The following is a 17,197-nucleotide window of genomic DNA, read 5'->3' on the forward strand; positions in this document are numbered from 1 at the left end:
GGGGCCGGGGTGGAGGCCGCCTCGCCCCTCAGGCAGTAGCAGTGTGGGTTCCGCCCCCATCATCGCCCCGGGCCACCCGTGAGCCCTCCCCCTTGGAGTCCGCCAGCTCTGGGGAGGAGGGGAGGGTTTATTTGGCGGCAGCGCGGGCGGCAAGGGCACTGCTCACGAGGGAACCTGCGGGGACAGGGGTGTGTCCTCCCGCTTCCCTTGCTAGCCAGGCTCATCCTGCGCAGACATGCACCAGTGGTGGCCGGGCAGCCCTCGGGGCTGTGCTCCCGCGCCGGGGCTCTGAGTGCCTTCAGGCACCTGGGCTCACATCACTGAGCCGCTGCAGCCGACCGGGCAGCCAACATGCGCTGGGTCTGGGCGGCCGCCGCGGCCCTCCTCTGGCCACAGCTCACGCTCCTTGGGGGCGTGAGGGCCCGGCGGGAGCCCAAGAGGCCACGGAAGCCCGGCCAGCACCCCGCAGCCCCCAACGCCACCACGTCCAGCAGCGAGGGGCTACTGGGCTTCCCCAAGGTATGCAGGGTCTGGGCGCACGTGGGCGCCTTCCTCCCAGCTGCAGGCTCTGCCCGCTGGACTCTCCAGGCCTCCCCTCCCCGTCTGGGTGGGGGGGGGGGCTTTGGGCAGCAGCCACAGCAGTGTGGATCGGGCGGGCCTCGAGGACCCTCTCTGGGCCTGGGGAGGGGTGGGGGCGTGGAGGGGCTTCCCAGTGGGCTACATTGAACCCTTTGAAGCCCCAGGGACCATCATGCCCTGAGCAACCTGCTGCCATTCGGTGTGACTGCAAATTGGGGAGGTGCTTTGGGCAGCCAGTTCAGAGCCCCTGCTGCAACCCGGGGTGCCCCAACTCCCGCCGCCGGTGAGGCCAAGGCTAGCCTCTGCCTGACGCGCTGCTGGGCAGCCAGCACCCCTTACGGCCTCTGGCATGGGACGTGCTCCAGGCCTGGGAGGCCCCCGGCCCTCTGAGAGGAGCTTCTTGTACCTGCCTCAGCCCTAGGGTTCCACCCTCTTGGGCTGGGGCTCCCCGAAGGGATCTTAGAGCTGACCCCAGCAGCGCAGGCCTGGTGGCCGCTGGAGTGAAGCGGCAGTTGCTGGGCCAGGCCCCCTGCCAGCCCTCGAGCCTTTGATCCTGGCCTCCCGCCTCCCGAGGGCGTCTCCGTGGCGGCCACCCCGGCTGCTCTCGGCCCACGCGGCCCCATTGGAGCCGGAGGCGCCGTTTTCCAGCTGGGTAGGCCGAGGAGAGAGTCCGCCTCGGGCCCTGCTGCCAGGGGAGTGGGCTGCCAGCAGGTTCTGGGGCAGAGGCACGCAAACTCTTGAGCCAGGCTCCTGGGGGAGGTGTCCTTGGGGACAGGTCCTGCCCGGCCTGCCCCTCCAGAGCCAGGGCAGGGCAGTCTGGGGGCAGATAGGGGGGTGTCCCTGGCCACGCCACCCCTGCCACAAGACGGCCCTCCCCAGGTGTCAGGAGCCCTGCTCTTCCTGCTGGGGCTGGGCTCCTCCCCCACCTGCCCACCCCGGATCCTCCAACATGGCTCGGGTCTGAGGCGGCCAGAGGAACAGGCGGACAGCAGAAGTGAGGACCCGGAACGTTCGGAAGTTCCTGGCTCCTCTCCCTTCCCTGGCGGGCCCCTCCCAGCTCCCCAGGGTAAAGGCCTGCCCTGGGAGCCTGGGCCTTCGTCGTGTTTGGCGCTGGAAGCTGACCGCTGGACCAGACCTTGGCCAGGACCCCTCTTCGTGCCTGCCTGGACGGCTCTCCGGGAGTAGCCAGGGCTCCACTGGCCTTGTGGCAGTGGCTCTCTCCTGCCACACCAGAGTCTGCTGCGCTCCTGGCCACTTCAGGGACCTCTGTGTGAGGCCGGCACACAGACCTGGACGCAGAGAGGGACCGAGCTCCCGGCACATGCCCCTCCCCTGGCACGCTGTCGCGTTCTCTGACGTTGGGGCTGGGCGTGCCCCTGCCTCTCCTGCTGCCCTGCTGCAGAAACTGGGCGTAGGAGGGGGGCTTGCAGGGTCCGATCCTGGGCTGCCAGCTGGCACACCCGATGCCCAGCACAGAGTGGGACCTTGCCCACTGCCCCCAGCCTCACACGGCTCTGGAGAACTCACTCCTGCCCACCACTGCCTTTCTCAGCCGGGGCTGGGCCCCTGTCAGGACATGTGGGGCCCGGCCCCGTGTGCACACGGGTGTGCCTGTCTGCTTGGGAACGGTTGCTGCAACACAGCAGCAGACCCGAGGCTCCTGGACGTCAGGCCCTGGCCTGAGTCCTGGGGGTGGCCTGTGGTGCCCCGTTGCCATCTTCCTTGTGTCTGCCCAGGGGGCAGTGGGGCCTGATGGTCAGCACTCTAGCCCTGTCCTCTGACCCTTCAGCTGCCTGAGGCCTCAGGGCCTGAGTTCACAGATGCCCACATGACATGGCTGAACTTCGTGAGGCGCCCCGATGACGGGGCCTCAAAGAAACGGTGCCGAGGCCAGGACAAGAAGTCGGTGAGCCCCGGGGTCTAAGCCCAGGATGGGGATGGCTGTGGGTCCCACCACTATCCTCATTTTCTCCTGCTCCCCCACAGCGAGGCCCCCCTGGCCCCCCAGGACCCCCCGGTGCGGAAGTGACCCAGGAGGCTGTGCTCCGGGAGTTTCAGGGGATGCTGAAGGGTAGGCACCCCCCGCCCACTCTTCTCCCGAGGCTCAGGAGGTCACCCTGGGGGTGCCCCAAGCTGAGCCGAGCCGCCCCTCCACCCTGCCCCCACAGAGGCTACCGAGCGTCGGTCCTCAGCGCCGCTGGGCCCCCCGCTGCCCGAGGGGACGGGGAGGTGGCTGGTGTCCGAGGCCTTCCACTGTCGGCTGAAGGGCCCAGTGCTGGTGGACAAGAGGACGCTGGTGGAGCTGCAGGGCTTCCAGGCCGTGAGTGGGCGTGGGGGGCAGCCTGGGGGCTTCCACTGTGGGTGCTCAGGCCCCAGCAGGGCCGGGCGACCCCGGGCCCACGCACGCCCCGCCGAGGCTCGCGGTGGGGTCCGGGGTGGTGAGGGGCAGGCACACCCTCCCCTCTGGAGGTCCTTGGGGCCCCGATCTGTGCCCAGAGGCCTGGGTGGGTGCAGATGCACGGGTTAGCCCTCTGCCTTGCCCACCTGGGGCCTCTTTGGGCTGGGGGCTGTTGGTCTCAGGCGCCTCCGCCAGGCTGGGTGTGGAAGGTGAGGGTCCAGACTCTGTAGCCCGCACCCCCCTGCTGTCCTTTCAGCCCGCTGCCCAGGGCGCCTTCCTGCGGGGGTCTGGCCTGAGCCTGGCCTCCGGTCGGTTCACGGCCCCGGTCACCGCCATCTTCCAGTTCTTTGCTAGCCTGCACGTGGGTGAGCAGGGCCGGGCCAGGGTGCATGTGGGGCGTGGGGGCTGGCCTTCCGGATGTGCCCCAGGCCTGGGTCCTATTGCAGAGGCGTCTCCTGCTCGCACCCTGACTCCCTTGGGGGCTGGACGGGTCCTCACGCCCACCCTCCCCAACCCGCAGTGTGCCCCGAAGCCCCCCAGCCCCTGCCCCCCCTGCTCCGTCCTCCCTGAAGGTGCTGCAGACCTGGCCTGTCTCCGCAGACCCCAGGGAGCTGCAGGGCAGGGCCCGGCTGCGGGCCCGGGACACAGTGCGTGTGCTGGTCTGCATCGAGTCCCTGTGCCATCGCCACACGTGAGTGGGCCCTCCTGGGGGTCGTGGGGGCGTCCTGAGGGGCACGGGGACCATCTTGCCCACAGAGGGGGGCTTCCCTGAACACAGAGAACTGCAGTGAGCACCGGGGCGGGAGCATGCGCGTCTCTGGGCGCCAGCGGGGGTGCGGGGGGCCCACCCCGGGGGGGGCCCACCCCACCCCACCCCACCCCACCCCACCCCACCCCACGGCCACTGTGCCCTCACCCCTGCGGCCCCGCGTCCAGGTCCCTGGAGGCCATCTCCGGCCTGGAGAGCGGCGGCAGGGTCTTCACGGTGCACGTGCAGGGGCTGCTGCAGCTGCAGGTGAGGCCGGGGGTCGGTGGGGCAGTGCGGGGGCGGGGGGCAGTCCTGGGCCTCCAAGCTGCCCGGGCCGGGTGTTGCCTGGCCGGCAGCCGGGCCCTGTGGGTGGTAACGTCCACTGTGGGTGTCTGCAGGCGGGACAGTACACCTCCGTCTTTGTGGACAATGGCTCCGGCGCAGCCCTCACCGTCCAGAGCAGCTCCAGCTTCTCCGGCCTGCTCCTGGGCACGTGAGGGGCCGACGGGCCGCGGGGCAGCTGCCGCAACCCTCACCCCGCTGCCCTCCGGTAAACCTGGGGTCACAGCAATAAAGAGCCCCCAGCCCTTCCTGTCGCCTGGTCGCTGCGGCGTTGTAGGGGCAGGGGTGGGGGAGGGCGGGGGCAGCAGCAGCCGTGGAGTGGCCTCAGGACACCCATGGGTGTGGGCGCGGGCTTGGCCCTGGAGGTGGAGCTTCCGGCCGAGCACCCTGGCAGCTGGGGTGCGTCCCCCACGGCCCCTGTGCCTGCCAGGGGCCACGTTTACCTTGATGACAAGGACAGGTGTCTGTTCAGGCGCTGCTTGGCCCTGCCCATGGCCTGGGACCACCCCTCCGCCTGCCCAGGGCCAGTCCAGCCTCAGAGGGTAGCAGCCCGTGGGCACTCACAGGGCCTGGGAGACCTCGAGGCTGGTGAGTGGCACAGTGCGTGTCGGGGAGCAGAGGGCGAGGCGGGGCCCCCCGTGGGGCTGGTGGGGAGCAGACAGGTGTGCTGGCCTCACACCCTCCAGACGCGGACGATGTCCCCGCGGCCCGGGTGTCCTCAGCGTCCCTCATTCCCCCAGGGACCTTACTTCTCATCACCTTCTCCTTGGCGGCTGCCCCCCCCCCCCGCCCCGGCGACAGGGTCAGAGTGGCCTGGACAGGCGGCTGAGGCCCTGCCTGTGGGTCCTGTGGATTCGGCCCCTGCCCGCACCACTCAAGCTCAGACGGAAGAATGTAAATTGGTTGTGGACGTCCGGGTCTCTGCAGAGCTGCCGAGATACCATCGCTGGTTGGCACCTGGGCCCTGGGTGGGCGGCCGCACCTGGCCCCTCCGCCCATGACTGGGGCTTGGGGGTGGGGGATCAGCTCCGCCGCAGGGGGGCCCGGAGACCCGTCTCCAAGGCTGAGCAGGGAAGGGCAGGGGCTCGGGCGTCCGTCTGCCAGCTCGGGTTGGCGTGGGGAGTGGGGTGGGTTACCAGCCGCTCCGCCAGACCCTCCCTGCAGCCCGCTGGGTAATGAGGCAGGAAAGCACTGGTGCCGGGAGGGCACCAGTGCGTGCAGCGGCGGGCGTGGCCACTGACCCGTCCCCACCTCTCTCCCCGCTCCCCCGGGTGGCATCAGGGGCCCCGGGTCTGGGGGCGGTTCTCGGCTTCATGGCGCCGCCGGCCTGGTCTGAGAGGGATGTTCCCGCCGCCTGCAAGGGGGAGGCGTGAGTGGCGCACTGGGGTCTCTGTTGGGAGGTCGGGGGAGGCTGCGGGCCGCCCCCCACACCCCCGGCACCGAGGTCCTGTGTGGGCCGAGGAGCCCAGGCCTCCTGACACTGCTGTATGGAGCCCAGCTTGGCCGCAGGCACCAGTCTGTGTTCCCACCCATGTACAGGGCTCACTGAGGCGGTGACTAGTGGGACCAGACCCCCCCCCCCGCCCCCGGGGCTCTCCTGACTGTCCTTCAACACCGGCCGGTCCCCCCACCCTACCCCCGGCCCGGGAGGGGGCAGGTCTCACCTCACCCAGACCTGCCAGGGGCTGTGATGACAGAGGTTGGGGCCAGGCCCTGCTGGGGCGACAGACGGGAGACAGGAGATGAGGAGAAGAGAGATGGAGAGGACGGACAAGCCGGCCGCCCAGGGCTTCTGCGGGCAGGTGGCCAGGGCCGGAGGGCCCGCGCCCGGCGCCCGACTCCACGCTTCCCGTCTGTCTCTTCTTCCTCCCGGTTTCTGCCCCTAATGGGAGGTCATTAACCACTTAGCTCTAATTCCCTTGGAATGTGCCGTGTCCAGCTGGGCCCTGGCGCTGGGAGAGCTGGAGCAAAGACATGGGGGGCTGGGGTGGGCGGCAGTGGCTGCTATAGGCGGGTCCAGGGGCACGAGCTGGGGTGGTCCTCAAAGACGCAGGCTGTGCTCCCAGTGCGGACAAGCGGCCAGTGCAGGGTGAGGCCCCAAAGGCCCCGCCCTGGACCCAGCAGCAGCATTTTCTCTCAGCCCCGTCATCTCCTGAAGCTGGACCCAAACTGGGGTGTTTGCTAAGCTCCCTGGGCCCTGGGCCCTTACAGTCACACCCACCCAGTCTGAGCAGGGGCTCCTGGGGTGGGTTGTAGCAGCTCTTGCCCCTCGGGCTCACCGGGGGTTCTGGGTTGGGGGCCTGGGGACGGGGCTCTTTTCCCTGTCCTGGACTCTGGGTTTGGAGCTGGGCTTTGAGGTGGCCAGCACAGCGCTGGCGGCCTCAGCTTGAGCCCTGACTCCGAGGCCTGCTCTGAAGCAGCGGCAGGTGCTGGGCTGACCCTGTTGGCCCTTCTAGGCTCAGTTCCCAGAACCTCTGGCTGACCCTTCTGCCTGCAGCCGGGCCTGGGGACTTGCTGTGCTGGGGGCTCCCGCGAGGGAGGACGCTTCCTCCTGGGAGCACTCCAGCCCTGGCTCCCCAAGCCCTGGTCCCCGGCCACAGCCGGGCTGCTGCTAACTGCCCCTCCCGGCCCCGAGGCTGAGGCAGCCCTGGGGTGCTGGGGGCAGGTGTGTCCAAGTTGGGCCAGAGCCAGGTCAGCACCCTCGGCCTGCTGTCCAGTTTCAGTGCAGACAAGAATGTGGGTCTCTGGCTCAGGGCAGTTTGAAGTTCTCTCAGGTCCGGGCGCAGCTGCCAGCCCCCTCCCTTCCCCCCACTCCGCCCCGCAGGAGCTGGCAGGGGCAGGGGTGGCCCCTGGTCCCCTCTGCGGGCTGTGGATGGGACAGGGTAGGGGTGAGGCCAGCAGGACAGGCTGCCCACCTGGCCTGGGCTGGGGCTCCGGGGAGGGGGAGGCCCTCAGGGTGTGACCAGGACACGCCGGCCCGCTGCAGCCTTTTGCAGCCGCCTGTGGCCGGTGCCCAGCTCGGTGTGACTTAGTCCCCTCAGGCTAGGCCTGGGCTGGGCGCAGGGATCTGCTCCAAGGGCCCCTTGGGCTGCCTCTCCCCACCGGGGCCCCTGTCCTTAGCCAGCCCAGACCCTCTGACTCCTGTGACCTGGGCCAAGGACCCAAAACGGCCCGAGGGGGTGTGGGTGTGGGGAGTGCAGGGGGCCCGTTGGGACCTGGGTGGACGTGTCCTCTGTGTGGCTGTGCACCTCTCCCTGGGTCTGCACGAACCTGGGCCCGCCGTGCTGACCCCGCGTGCCCCAGTGGTGGCTGCGGTGGTGACTCTGGGAGCTCCGCCCTGCCCTGTGGTCCAGGTGGAGCCTCCCATGGTCCCTGGTGTCTGGATGCCGCGTGGGGGTCTCTGAGTGCCCTCTGTCTCCGCCCTGCGGCCTGCCTGGGCTTTCTCGGCAGAGCCGAATCACCAGGACCCTCAGGAGTGGATACAGAGCAGGTGTCCAGGCCTCGGCGGCTGGAGACCCTGGCTGGCCGGTCCCTGAGCTCAGGAACAGCCATGCTCAGGGTCCTCGGCACTGGTCCAGCCGGGGGGGCTTTCGTGCTGGGCAGTTGGGCTGGTGGCCACACAGCCATGGGTGCCGGGCGGGGAAGGGCCACTGCCCAGGGCCTGGAGCTGGACTCACCAGACGGCCGGGGACTCTGGGTGATGGGGGAGGGGAGAGGGGCTCCCGGCCCCTGTCCTGGCGCAGAAGCTCCTTGCGGGCAGCAGGGAGCCTTATCTCATCCGAGGCCTCCAGCCTGCACTCAGTGCTCTGACCTGGGACCTGGCTGCACCCGGGGGGGCCCTCGCTCGCTCACTGGGCTCGGCCAGCGTGCCCTCTGGGCTCCGTGTTCAGGCCACTCCAAGCCCTGCATGACCTCGGGGCCCTGACCCAGGTCATCGAGGTGCTGGGTCTCCGGCCCGGGGTGCCTGAGCTCACCCAGGAGCTGACGCCTCCAGCAGCCTGGGGCCTCCCCCGGCCCAGCCCTGGAGCTGGGTGGACACAGGCTGGGGAGCCCGCCTGGGTATTGGCAACTCCCACACCGGTGCCTGTGTGTGCCGCCATCAGCGCGCCTGCCCCTCGGTGCGTCTGCCGGAGTGTCTTGTGGTGCACGCGGGCAGGCCTGGCGGGGGCCGGGGCCCTGGGGACCAAGGGCCTTTGTTCGGGAGGATTTGGGTGCAGCCCTGCTGTGGGGCACTGACTCATGGGCTCCTCTGGTGCGATGACATTGGTGTTGCAACAGCTGGCATCACACGCACACCTGGGGCAGTGGGGCAGTGGCCAGGCCAGGAGAGATGGCCACCTGTGCCCGCAGCCCCTCTGGGCGGCTGGTGGGACCCGGGCGTGTGAGAATGGGACTGAACAGGAAGGGGCATCACGGGCAGAACTCCGCCTCTGAAGCGAAGCGTCTCCAGAAGCAACCCCTGCTGCCGCCCCGCCGCCCTGCCGCCCGCACCGGGCCCCTCAGCGGGATCGGCCTGGCCTTCACGTGGAGGCTGCCCGCTCTCGCCTCTGGGGCCGGAGGCGCAGGCTGGGGTCCGTCTGGGAACACAGTCAGAGGGCTGGACACGGTGACCCAGCACTGCTGGCCGGGCTCGAGCCTGGCTCTGGCCATCCGCCCGGCACTCTGCGCGGGACGGGGTGGGCGGCTGTAGCCGGGCGTGCCGGGCCCCCTCGGGGGCTGGGCCGCCGAGACCCTCAGATGCCAAAGGAGGGAGGGGCCGGGGCTGGGGTTTTTCCTTCTCGGGTCACTGGGCCGGGTCAGGCCCTGGGTTAGTGGGAAGTGGGAGCTGGACGAGGGCCCTCCCTGGGCGCCTGTCCCGCCGGCAGGGCCGTGGAGGTTCGGTGTTTAGAGGACAGAGTCAACCTCTGTCCGGTCCCCATGGCCACCCTGGCTCCTGGCTCCTCCCCAGCCCTGAGCGTCACCCAGCACCGTGGCCAGCTGGGCCCTGCCCGGTGGACCCTGCTGGCCGGCCAGCAGGCATGACCCGGGGCCAGCGGCCATGGGGTACCAGCTGTGAGCCCAGGGCATTGTATGGTGGGAGGGTCCTTGATGTCCTGCCGAGTGGCCAGGTCAGAGTCGGCCCCCTGCTAACACCCTTGTCCCCACTGCCCAGACCTCCTAAGGTCCAGGGTCCAGCTGCCCACCTGGCCACCAGAGCCCCCTTCCCAGGGCAGGGGGTGTGCTCTCGGGTAGCTGCCATCTCTAGGCTCCAGTGGAAACCCCTCTGTAGAGACCCGTGACCCTACCACCTCCTAGGTTCCCCCCAGGCCCCCACTTCCATCTCCTGGGCAGACCTCATCAGTCGGGTGGCGTTGGCTGGACCCGGGGTGCCTGCTGGTGCTTGGGCCGGGGGCCGTACCTCTGCCCTGTCTTCTGACCTGGCCGACTGAGGCTGACATCCAGAGTGGGGTCAGGCCTTGCCCCAGCGTCACAGGAACTGCTCACCTTTCCTGATGTCACTCATTCCTCGCGTCCTGTTCTGGGGCTCCAGGAGCCGCGAGGGGTATCAGTGGAGACTCGGCCGTTGGCCACTGGCCTCCCCTGTGACTCCCACCAGACCCGGGCCCTGGGCAGAGCCGGTGCTGCAGCCACGGTCTGCGGGATGTCCACAAGGTCACACTGAGGGTCTTGCTGGTCACTGTGGCCCGAGCAGAGGACTGAGGCTGGCCGCCTTCCACTCCCCTCCTGCTCTCCTCTCATCACCCATCCAGGGCCCCGTGGCAAGGGAGGCTCAGGGTCCTTGGGGAGGAAGGGTGGGGTGGGTTCCCGGGACCCCCAGCCGAGGAGGGACCCTGGGGACGCGTTGGGTGGCCGGTTGCCGTTTGCTCTGGGGGATCCCTGAAGCGGTCGGCGCGGTCGGCGCCGTCGGAGGGGTCGCCTGGCCGCAGTGTGGCCGTGGTGGGCAGTGCTGCCTCTGTGTGAGGCCGTGAGGTCTGAAGGGGGGCGTGTTGGGGAGGGGTGGGGAGCCAGGAGCACCATCCACAGATGGGGTGGGGTTGGGGGGGGCGGAACCGAGGGGTGGGGCCTGGGGGGCGCCCGCAGAAGCCAGGTGACAGGCGAGAGGTCTTCCTCCAGCTCCCAAGGCTGTGGGGACGGTGACCACAGGGGAGACCCAGGCCTGGGGGCCTGGACAGGTGGGCGGGGCGGCCTTTCACCGCCTCCCGGGCCTCATGGTGGGAGAAAGATGTCGGCTCAGCCCAGAGCGTGTTTATAAGAAGGAAGAACAGCCCGTGCCCTTCGTCAAGCCCCTGGAACCAGAGCGCAAAGCACCAAGGAACGGCTGGATGTGACCTTGACCTTGGGGTTCTCAAGTTGCTCCGGAGGGGCGCCCCGCTGGGGGCCGGGCAGCTGGCCTGCTTTAGGCCTGTCTGCGGCAGCTGCTGTGGGCTCCGTGGGGCCCTGAATGGCAAGGGTCAGTGGTCTCACGATGTGGACAGGGTGCCTGGGGCAGGGGGACCGAGAAGAGGGCTGGCCGCCCCCGTGAGACCCTGCGGATACGGGGCTGAGACCCAGTCCACAGGGGCGCGGGGGGCCCGATGGATGGAGGGAACGTGGGGCCAGGCAGGTGAGGCACAGGCTGCGGGGATCCTGGCACGGCCACTGCGGGCCTGCCCCCAGGTGGCAGGGTCTGTGCTGAGCCCTGGGACGTGGCGGAGGCTGGGCTCAGCCAGTGGCTGAGGGCTCTGGAATGCCCCGGCAGGCGCCCGCCCAGCACCCAGCGTTGGGAGGACCGGGCAGGTGGCGTCGGAGCTGTGCTTGTCCACAGGGAAACGGGGTCTCCCACAGTCTGGGGCCTGCGGCTGAAATCCAGGGCTCAGCAGACTCTGCGACTCTGGGTGGAACCCCTGCCGGTCTCCTCTGGGCCTCGGGCCGGCCACCGGGGCACTTCTGGGCTGGCAGCTGCATCGCTCCGGACTCTGCCCGTTGGCACAGGGCCTCCTCCTTCCTGGGTCTCTGCTTCCTCTTCCTACGAGAACACAGTCATACTACAGTAGGGCTGCACCTGCTGTGCTCACCTTAGTTACACCTGCAAAGACCCTACTTCCCAATCAGGGCACACTTGCAGGTCCTGGCGGCTGGGACCTGACATGTCTCCTGGGGGACACAGCACAGCCCGTAGCCGGCCCCTGAGAACCTTGACCACAGCTAAATATGGGCCCCACCCAGGCAGGTGGGTGGACGGAGAAGGTCCGAGGGGATGGGGCCACGTCCTAGGAGGACCCACACGCAGCAGCACTTCGTATCCTGAGTGAGCCGCCCAGGCCCATCCGGAGGACGCGGGGCTGGCTGAGCCTGAGCCATGGCTTCCGGGCACCCAGCAGCGCCAGCTCTGCCTCCCGGGAGGCGTCTTCCGAGCCGTTGGGCCCAGCAGGCGGCAGGCAAGGGGCTCCTGTTTCCCGGGTCGGTCTCACTCCTGGGGCAGCACAGACCCCGGGACAGCCAGGTACACAGGTGAAGGCCGGGGGAAGCGCGAGGCCGGGGGGAGCTGTCGGCAGGTGATCTGGACGGGCCTCCCCGAGGACAAGGAAGGGATGTTGCCGTGAGCAAGGGCTGGTGGAGGCTCAGGGAAGGAGTGAGCCTGGCGTGGAGGGCAGAGGAGACTGCAGCCAGGGGCCCCGGAGAGCAGCCTGAGTGAGGGGAGGTGACGGGGGCAGCGGCTGCAGGGCCCCCGGTGCCCTGCTGGCTTCTATCTCTCTCTCTCTCTCATCTATTTAGTTTACTTTTTGGCTGTGCCGCACGTTTTGTGGGGTCCTACTTCCCTGTCCGGGGGTGGAGCCCGTGCCCCTGCAGTGGCAGCACGGAGTCCTACACGCTGGGCTGCCCGAGAAGCCCCGTTGCTGGCTCTTCCTGCCCCAACTGCCAGGCTGGGCATCTCTGGGGTTCCCCGCGGGCCCCCAGCAGCCCCACTGCTCAGTGGCTGGTTTGGAGGTGGTGAAGTAGGGCCAGCATCTTGGGGGCTCCTGCATCTCCCCCTCCCCATGTCTCCCTCCCAGACCCAGCAAGGGGCTTTCGGCATAGAACCCCCAGGGTTACGGCGCTTCAAACACCAGGGGTCTTTGAATCTGAATGTTTCTATTCTTTTTTTTGGTACGCGGGCCATGTGGGATCCTCCCGGACCGGGGCACGAACCCATGTCCCCTGCATCGGCAGGCGGACCCTCAACCACTGCGCCACTAGGGAAGCCCTGAATGTTTCTATTTTTATCATGTGCACATGAGGCTGGAGGACATTCCCGAGGCCAGAACTTACTGGCTAAACCTGGTATATACAGCGACACTGGGGGGTGGGCAGGGAAGGGAGGACGCCACCACCCCCTGGGATGAGTCAGGGGCTGGCTGAGCACATAGGGACAAGGGGACAGCTGGGCCACTATCTCTTCCCAGCTCCAAATTGCACACTAGCCTGCACTGTAGGGTCCAGAGGCCGGGAAGCCCCAGCACCAAGGGCAGGCGCACCTCTGGGCTCACTTGAGGGGAGCCTCAGCCCCTTTCTGTCCTAGGGTCTCTTCTGGCAGCCATGTGTCCTGGGTGAACCCCTGGCCTCCACTGCGTCACTGGTCCTGCTAACTCAGCCACACCAGGTGGACCCAGGATTTGGAGGTCTGGAGAGGGCCCACCTGTGGCCGTGTGGCGACCCCAGCAGTGCAGTGCCACAGACCACCCCCCGTGCCTGGGCCTTCCTGGCAGGCACCGTGTCCTCTAGGTTCTTGGGTCCCACGTTTCTCTATTTTATTAATTAGTGATATCGTATCGTATTTTTAACTTAAACTTTGAGTTTTGGGTCCCCATGGGCTGTTCACCACTTGAGGTGTCCTGTACCCTAAATTCCCCCAGAAAAGCCAGTTTGGTGGTCCAACTTCCCATCTCCTAAGGACCTGTTGCCTCCTGAACCCGGGACAGCCTGGGCTCGGCCCCTGGTCCACAGGGCACCCATGCCCAGATGGTGTGGACTTCATGGGAGGTGCAGACCAGGAGGGCTGCCTGGGAGGGGGCGCCGTGGCCGGTCCGCATGCAGGGGATGGTGCCAGCCGGCAGGGAGGGTGAAGGCTTGGCACCCGCCCAGCCAGGAGAACCTGCCGAAGCGGACAGGGCAGGAGCAGAGAGGCAGAGGCTGGAGGGCAGACTCCTCCAGGCCGGTGGCAGGCTGGGCTCCGTGACGCCCACGTGTGGCCCGTGCACGGGCTCCAGGACCACAGATGGGGTGGCTGTGGGTCCCTCTAGGAAGGGATCCTGGCCTTCAGCTCCAACATGCTGTCTGACATCTCCTCAACCACAGTGTGGACGGGCACCGTCAGCCCAGGCTGTGTGTGATGTGTTGGAATTTAGTGTTTTGGGTTGAACAGTATGAGATTCCCACGTCTGTGGGTCAAAACTGGTTGCATACTGGCATTTTCACATGGTTCAACTAAACGCTAAAGCTCACGGTGCCCCACCCCCAAGACAGGCGCCTGGAATTTTAGTGTTTTTACCAGGGAGGCTTGGATGTCGGTGCCCAGGAGGGATCTGAGGGTCCAGAGGCTCTGCCCTGGCCATGTGAGCCTCCGCAGGTCTTCCCATCACTCTAGGCACCTTATCCTGTTCTGAGAAATGGACATGTGTGCCCACCAATTCCTCCGATAATCCCGGGGTTCAGACGAGACATCCCAGGACCATCATCCCAGACAGTCAGCATCCCTCAGCACTCACCCAGTGGAGGGCAGGGCCCCATCCAGCTCACCCTGGTGTCCCCAAACCTTCAGCCACGCAGTCAGTCCTGGCGCAAGGCTCACCACACCTCATAATCAGAGCCAGGTCAGAGGTTGGGGCCTCTGCTGTCCAGCCTCTGCCTTCTCAAGGCAGGAGAATTGTGGTCAGGTCACCAACCATAAGACTACCCCCTCCTTTATGGACTGAGACCCAGACTTTTTATTTATTTATTTATTTATGGCCGCCTTGGGTCTTCGTTGCTGCGCACAGGCTTTTTCCTAGTTGCAGCGAGCGGGGGCTACTCTTCGTTGTGGTGCGCGGGCTTCTCATTGCGGTGGCTTCTCTTGCTGCACAGCACGGGCTCTAGGCATGTGGGCTTCAGTAGCTGTGGCACGCCGTCTCAGTAGCTGTGGCTCGCAGGCCCTAGAGCGCAGGCTCAGTAGTTGTGGCGCACGGGCTTACTTAGCTGCTCCGCGGCATGTGAGATCTTCCCGGACCAGGGCTCGAACCCATGTCCTCTGCATTGGCAGGCGGATTCTAAACCACTGCGCCACCAGGGAAGCCCCTGAGAGTTCTTGATATTCTTCTACCTTTAGACAAAAATAACCAAACCTGTCACTATGGACTGACTGTGCCCCCCAAATCAGACGGAGGCCCCAATGCCCTGGTGCAGTGGCGTCTGGATCAGGGCCAGGGGGCCCATGAGGGGATTAATGCCCTGCTAAGAAGGGACAGCAGAGAGCTCGCCCTGGCTCCCCCACCACAGCACAGCAGGAAGGTGGCCCTCTGCACACCAGAACGAGGGCCTTGACAGAACCCGGCCACGCCGGCACCCCGATCACAGGCCCCCAGCCTCCAGAAGCCACGAGAGAGCCGTCTGGTGTGCAAGCCACCTGGGCCAAGACAGCGCTCCTAAAACGCACAGCCTGAGGGCTCAGGCATGGCAGCGGACAGGCGAGCCAGAGACTTGTGCCCTCCCGTTCCTAGTGCCCCAGAGCCTGGGCTACAGGCAGGTGGCAGCACAGCCCGGACCCAGGCAGAAAGTGCAGAGTTCTCACACCCCCAGCCTGAGAAGGCTCCCCGTTTCCCGGGAGCCACTTTATTTGACTTCTGCAATGACCACAGTGCTCACTTTTCACATTTAACGGGGAAAAGAGGAAGCCCCAACCTTCTGGGGACGTGCAAGGGTGCCACGAACTCCTGCTGTCCCCAAGGGGACATGCCATAGCAAGGCTGTCTCAAGACAGATTTTGGGAAACCTCGTCAATGCTTCCAGAAACACTTGCCCTGGGCGGCCGAGAGGAAGCCTTAAAGAAAAGTGTTTTTAGAGAGAGACAGTGGGGTCGCCTTCCGTGTAAACAGAAGAGAGGTGGATGAGCTCTTCCATGTCTCAACTCTTAAGCAGCAATGCGTCTACAACTCAAGTTGGAAAAACTGATTAACCCACAAATTCCAAGTTCTCGTAGAAAAATCCTCTCTTGAATACCAAAACATATGAGACCCCCCCAACTCTCAACTCAAACGCTTATCTTCGCAAATTCACAAAATTTATAAATAAATAGCAGGCAAGCTCTGAATTACACGTACCACGAATTCACTCCAGACACACAGACCAAAATACCACGAAAGCTGACTCACATAAAACGAAATTAAACCCTAGACGTACATGTGACAAGGGTTACCAGCAGGAGACGCAAGAGGTGACCTAACCGCATAAAGCAACAGTAACTTCTATAAAGGCTGTTGGGTTGCATCACATGGCGAGTCTCCAAGTGCCAGGACCCAGTTCACAGCGGTCACAGCCCTCAGCAGGTGCAGGTGGATGGTCAGTACAGTGGAGGCAGGACACGACATTGTCCCCAGCCCTGAGGGGTGGGGCATTTTTCTTTGGGGTCATGTCCTGCAAGGCCTGTCAGCTCCATCCTCTGGCTTCTTGGTGCCGGCCTGGGAGAGGACAGTGTGTGCTCAGGCCCCGCGGGGCTGCCTGCGGACTCGCCCACGTCCAAGCAAAACGCTAAAATCCAGGGACGGGACATTTCTGTCTGACAGGATGCTGGCCGCAGACGCAGAACAAGATGCCCTCGGGTAGGCTGTATGGGTGCTTAGCGGAGCCGGGGCTTAGGAGGTGTCCACTGCTGCCTGGCATCTGGCCCATGGTCACCAGGTAAACTGGGTCCTCTCGAGGGCCGGTCTCATGCTAACGACCAGCCAGAAGCTGTCAGCTTCACCAGTGGAAGGCCGGCGGGCGGCCCCCAGTGACTCGGTCCAGCCTCCACACACCACCACGAGCGGCAGAATGGCTGCGCAGGGTCTGGAGCCGGGCGTCCCAGCCCTGCTCGGGGCGGTCAGGGGATGCCCTCCTTCCTCTGGCAGCACTGCGAGGGTGGCGCCGACCAGTCGTAGACGTAAGACAGGCGCAGCTGCACCTCCCGCTTGCACAGGCGGCCCTCGCGTGCCAGCGTCCGGTGCTTCTCTAGCATGTCCTCCAGGCTCTGCTTGTGCGTCACCAGGTACTGGTTGTTGCAGCCGCGGGACTTGTACTCGGTGTCGAAGCGCGGGTCGTGCTCGCGCTGCACGTCCACCGGCGCCAGCCAAGCGCCCAACGACACGTCCTCGCTGTGCCAGGCGCGCAGGTACTCGCGGCTGAGGCGCAGGTAGCGCACGAGGTCGGCCGAGAGCACGTACCCGCCGCCCAGCGCGTAGGGCAGGTAGTAGTCGCAGAGCTGCCAGGCGGCCTCGCGCCAGCGGCCCCCGGGCCGGACGCGGCCGCGGCCCGAGAAGAAGCCCCAGTAGAGGCGGCGGCGGCGCGCGGGGTCGCGGGCGCGCAGCTCGGCCAGCAGCGCGTCCAGACGCGCGAACGAGTCGTCGTCTGCCTTGAGCACGAACTCGAAGGCCACATGCTCGTCCAGCCAGGCCAGCATGGCCAACACCTTGGCCGTGAGGTTCTCGTACGCATCACGCAGCGCGGGCAGCAGCAGCAGGTCGCCGTGCCGTGCCTGTTCGCGCTCCAGGGCGCGCCGCTCGTCGGCGCCCAACCCGCCGGTGCCCACGGCGAAGCGCGCCCACACGTCCCCGGGGCCGCCGCGCCGCGCCGCCAGCCATGTGCTGCGGACCACGCTGCGCCGCTCGGCCGCCCGCGGCGCGCTAGCCACCAGTACGGCCAGAAAAGCGGCGGCGCGCGCGGGGCCGAAGGGCGCGGGCGCGGCGGGGTCGACGGGCGCCCTGCAGCGCGCCAGGTAGAGCAGCGCAGCGGCGCCCAGCGCCAGGGCGCTCAGGCCCAGCGCCGTTCGGTGCCTCCACGCGCGCCGCAGCAGCTTCATGGCGCGGGGAGCGCCGCGGACCGCGCCGTCGGGCTACGTGGACCCGCGTACGCTCCTCATTGGCCGCCCGGGAGGGCGGTGAGGC

The 17,197-nt window shown here is 67.0% G+C and overlaps 2 protein-coding genes across 2 annotated transcripts; one reads left to right on the forward strand and one right to left on the reverse strand.

The window, feature by feature from the left end:
• Positions 1–351: 351 nt before the first annotated feature.
• C1QTNF12 (C1q and TNF related 12) lies at positions 352–4,222 on the forward strand (the record flags this gene model as incomplete). Its single annotated transcript, XM_082834251.1, has 8 exons — positions 352–519; positions 2,369–2,485; positions 2,566–2,650; positions 2,748–2,899; positions 3,234–3,342; positions 3,578–3,668; positions 3,914–3,992; positions 4,124–4,222. The coding sequence occupies 8 exons, from the start codon at positions 352–354 to the stop codon at positions 4,220–4,222; spliced, it is 900 nt and encodes a 299-aa protein (XP_082690377.1).
• Positions 4,223–15,024: 10,802 nt separating this feature from the next.
• B3GALT6 (beta-1,3-galactosyltransferase 6) lies at positions 15,025–17,112 on the reverse strand (the record flags this gene model as incomplete). The annotated part of the gene is made up of 1 exon (XM_082856960.1): positions 15,025–17,112. The coding sequence occupies one exon, from the start codon at positions 17,110–17,112 to the stop codon at positions 16,138–16,140; it is 975 nt and encodes a 324-aa protein (XP_082713086.1). The 3' UTR covers positions 15,025–16,137.
• Between the last annotated feature and the right edge of the window lie 85 nt (positions 17,113–17,197).

This window comes from Leucopleurus acutus (assembly GCF_964270905.1).
Source record: "Leucopleurus acutus genome assembly, chromosome: 2".
Classification (NCBI taxonomy): Eukaryota; Metazoa; Chordata; class Mammalia; order Artiodactyla; family Delphinidae; genus Leucopleurus; species Leucopleurus acutus.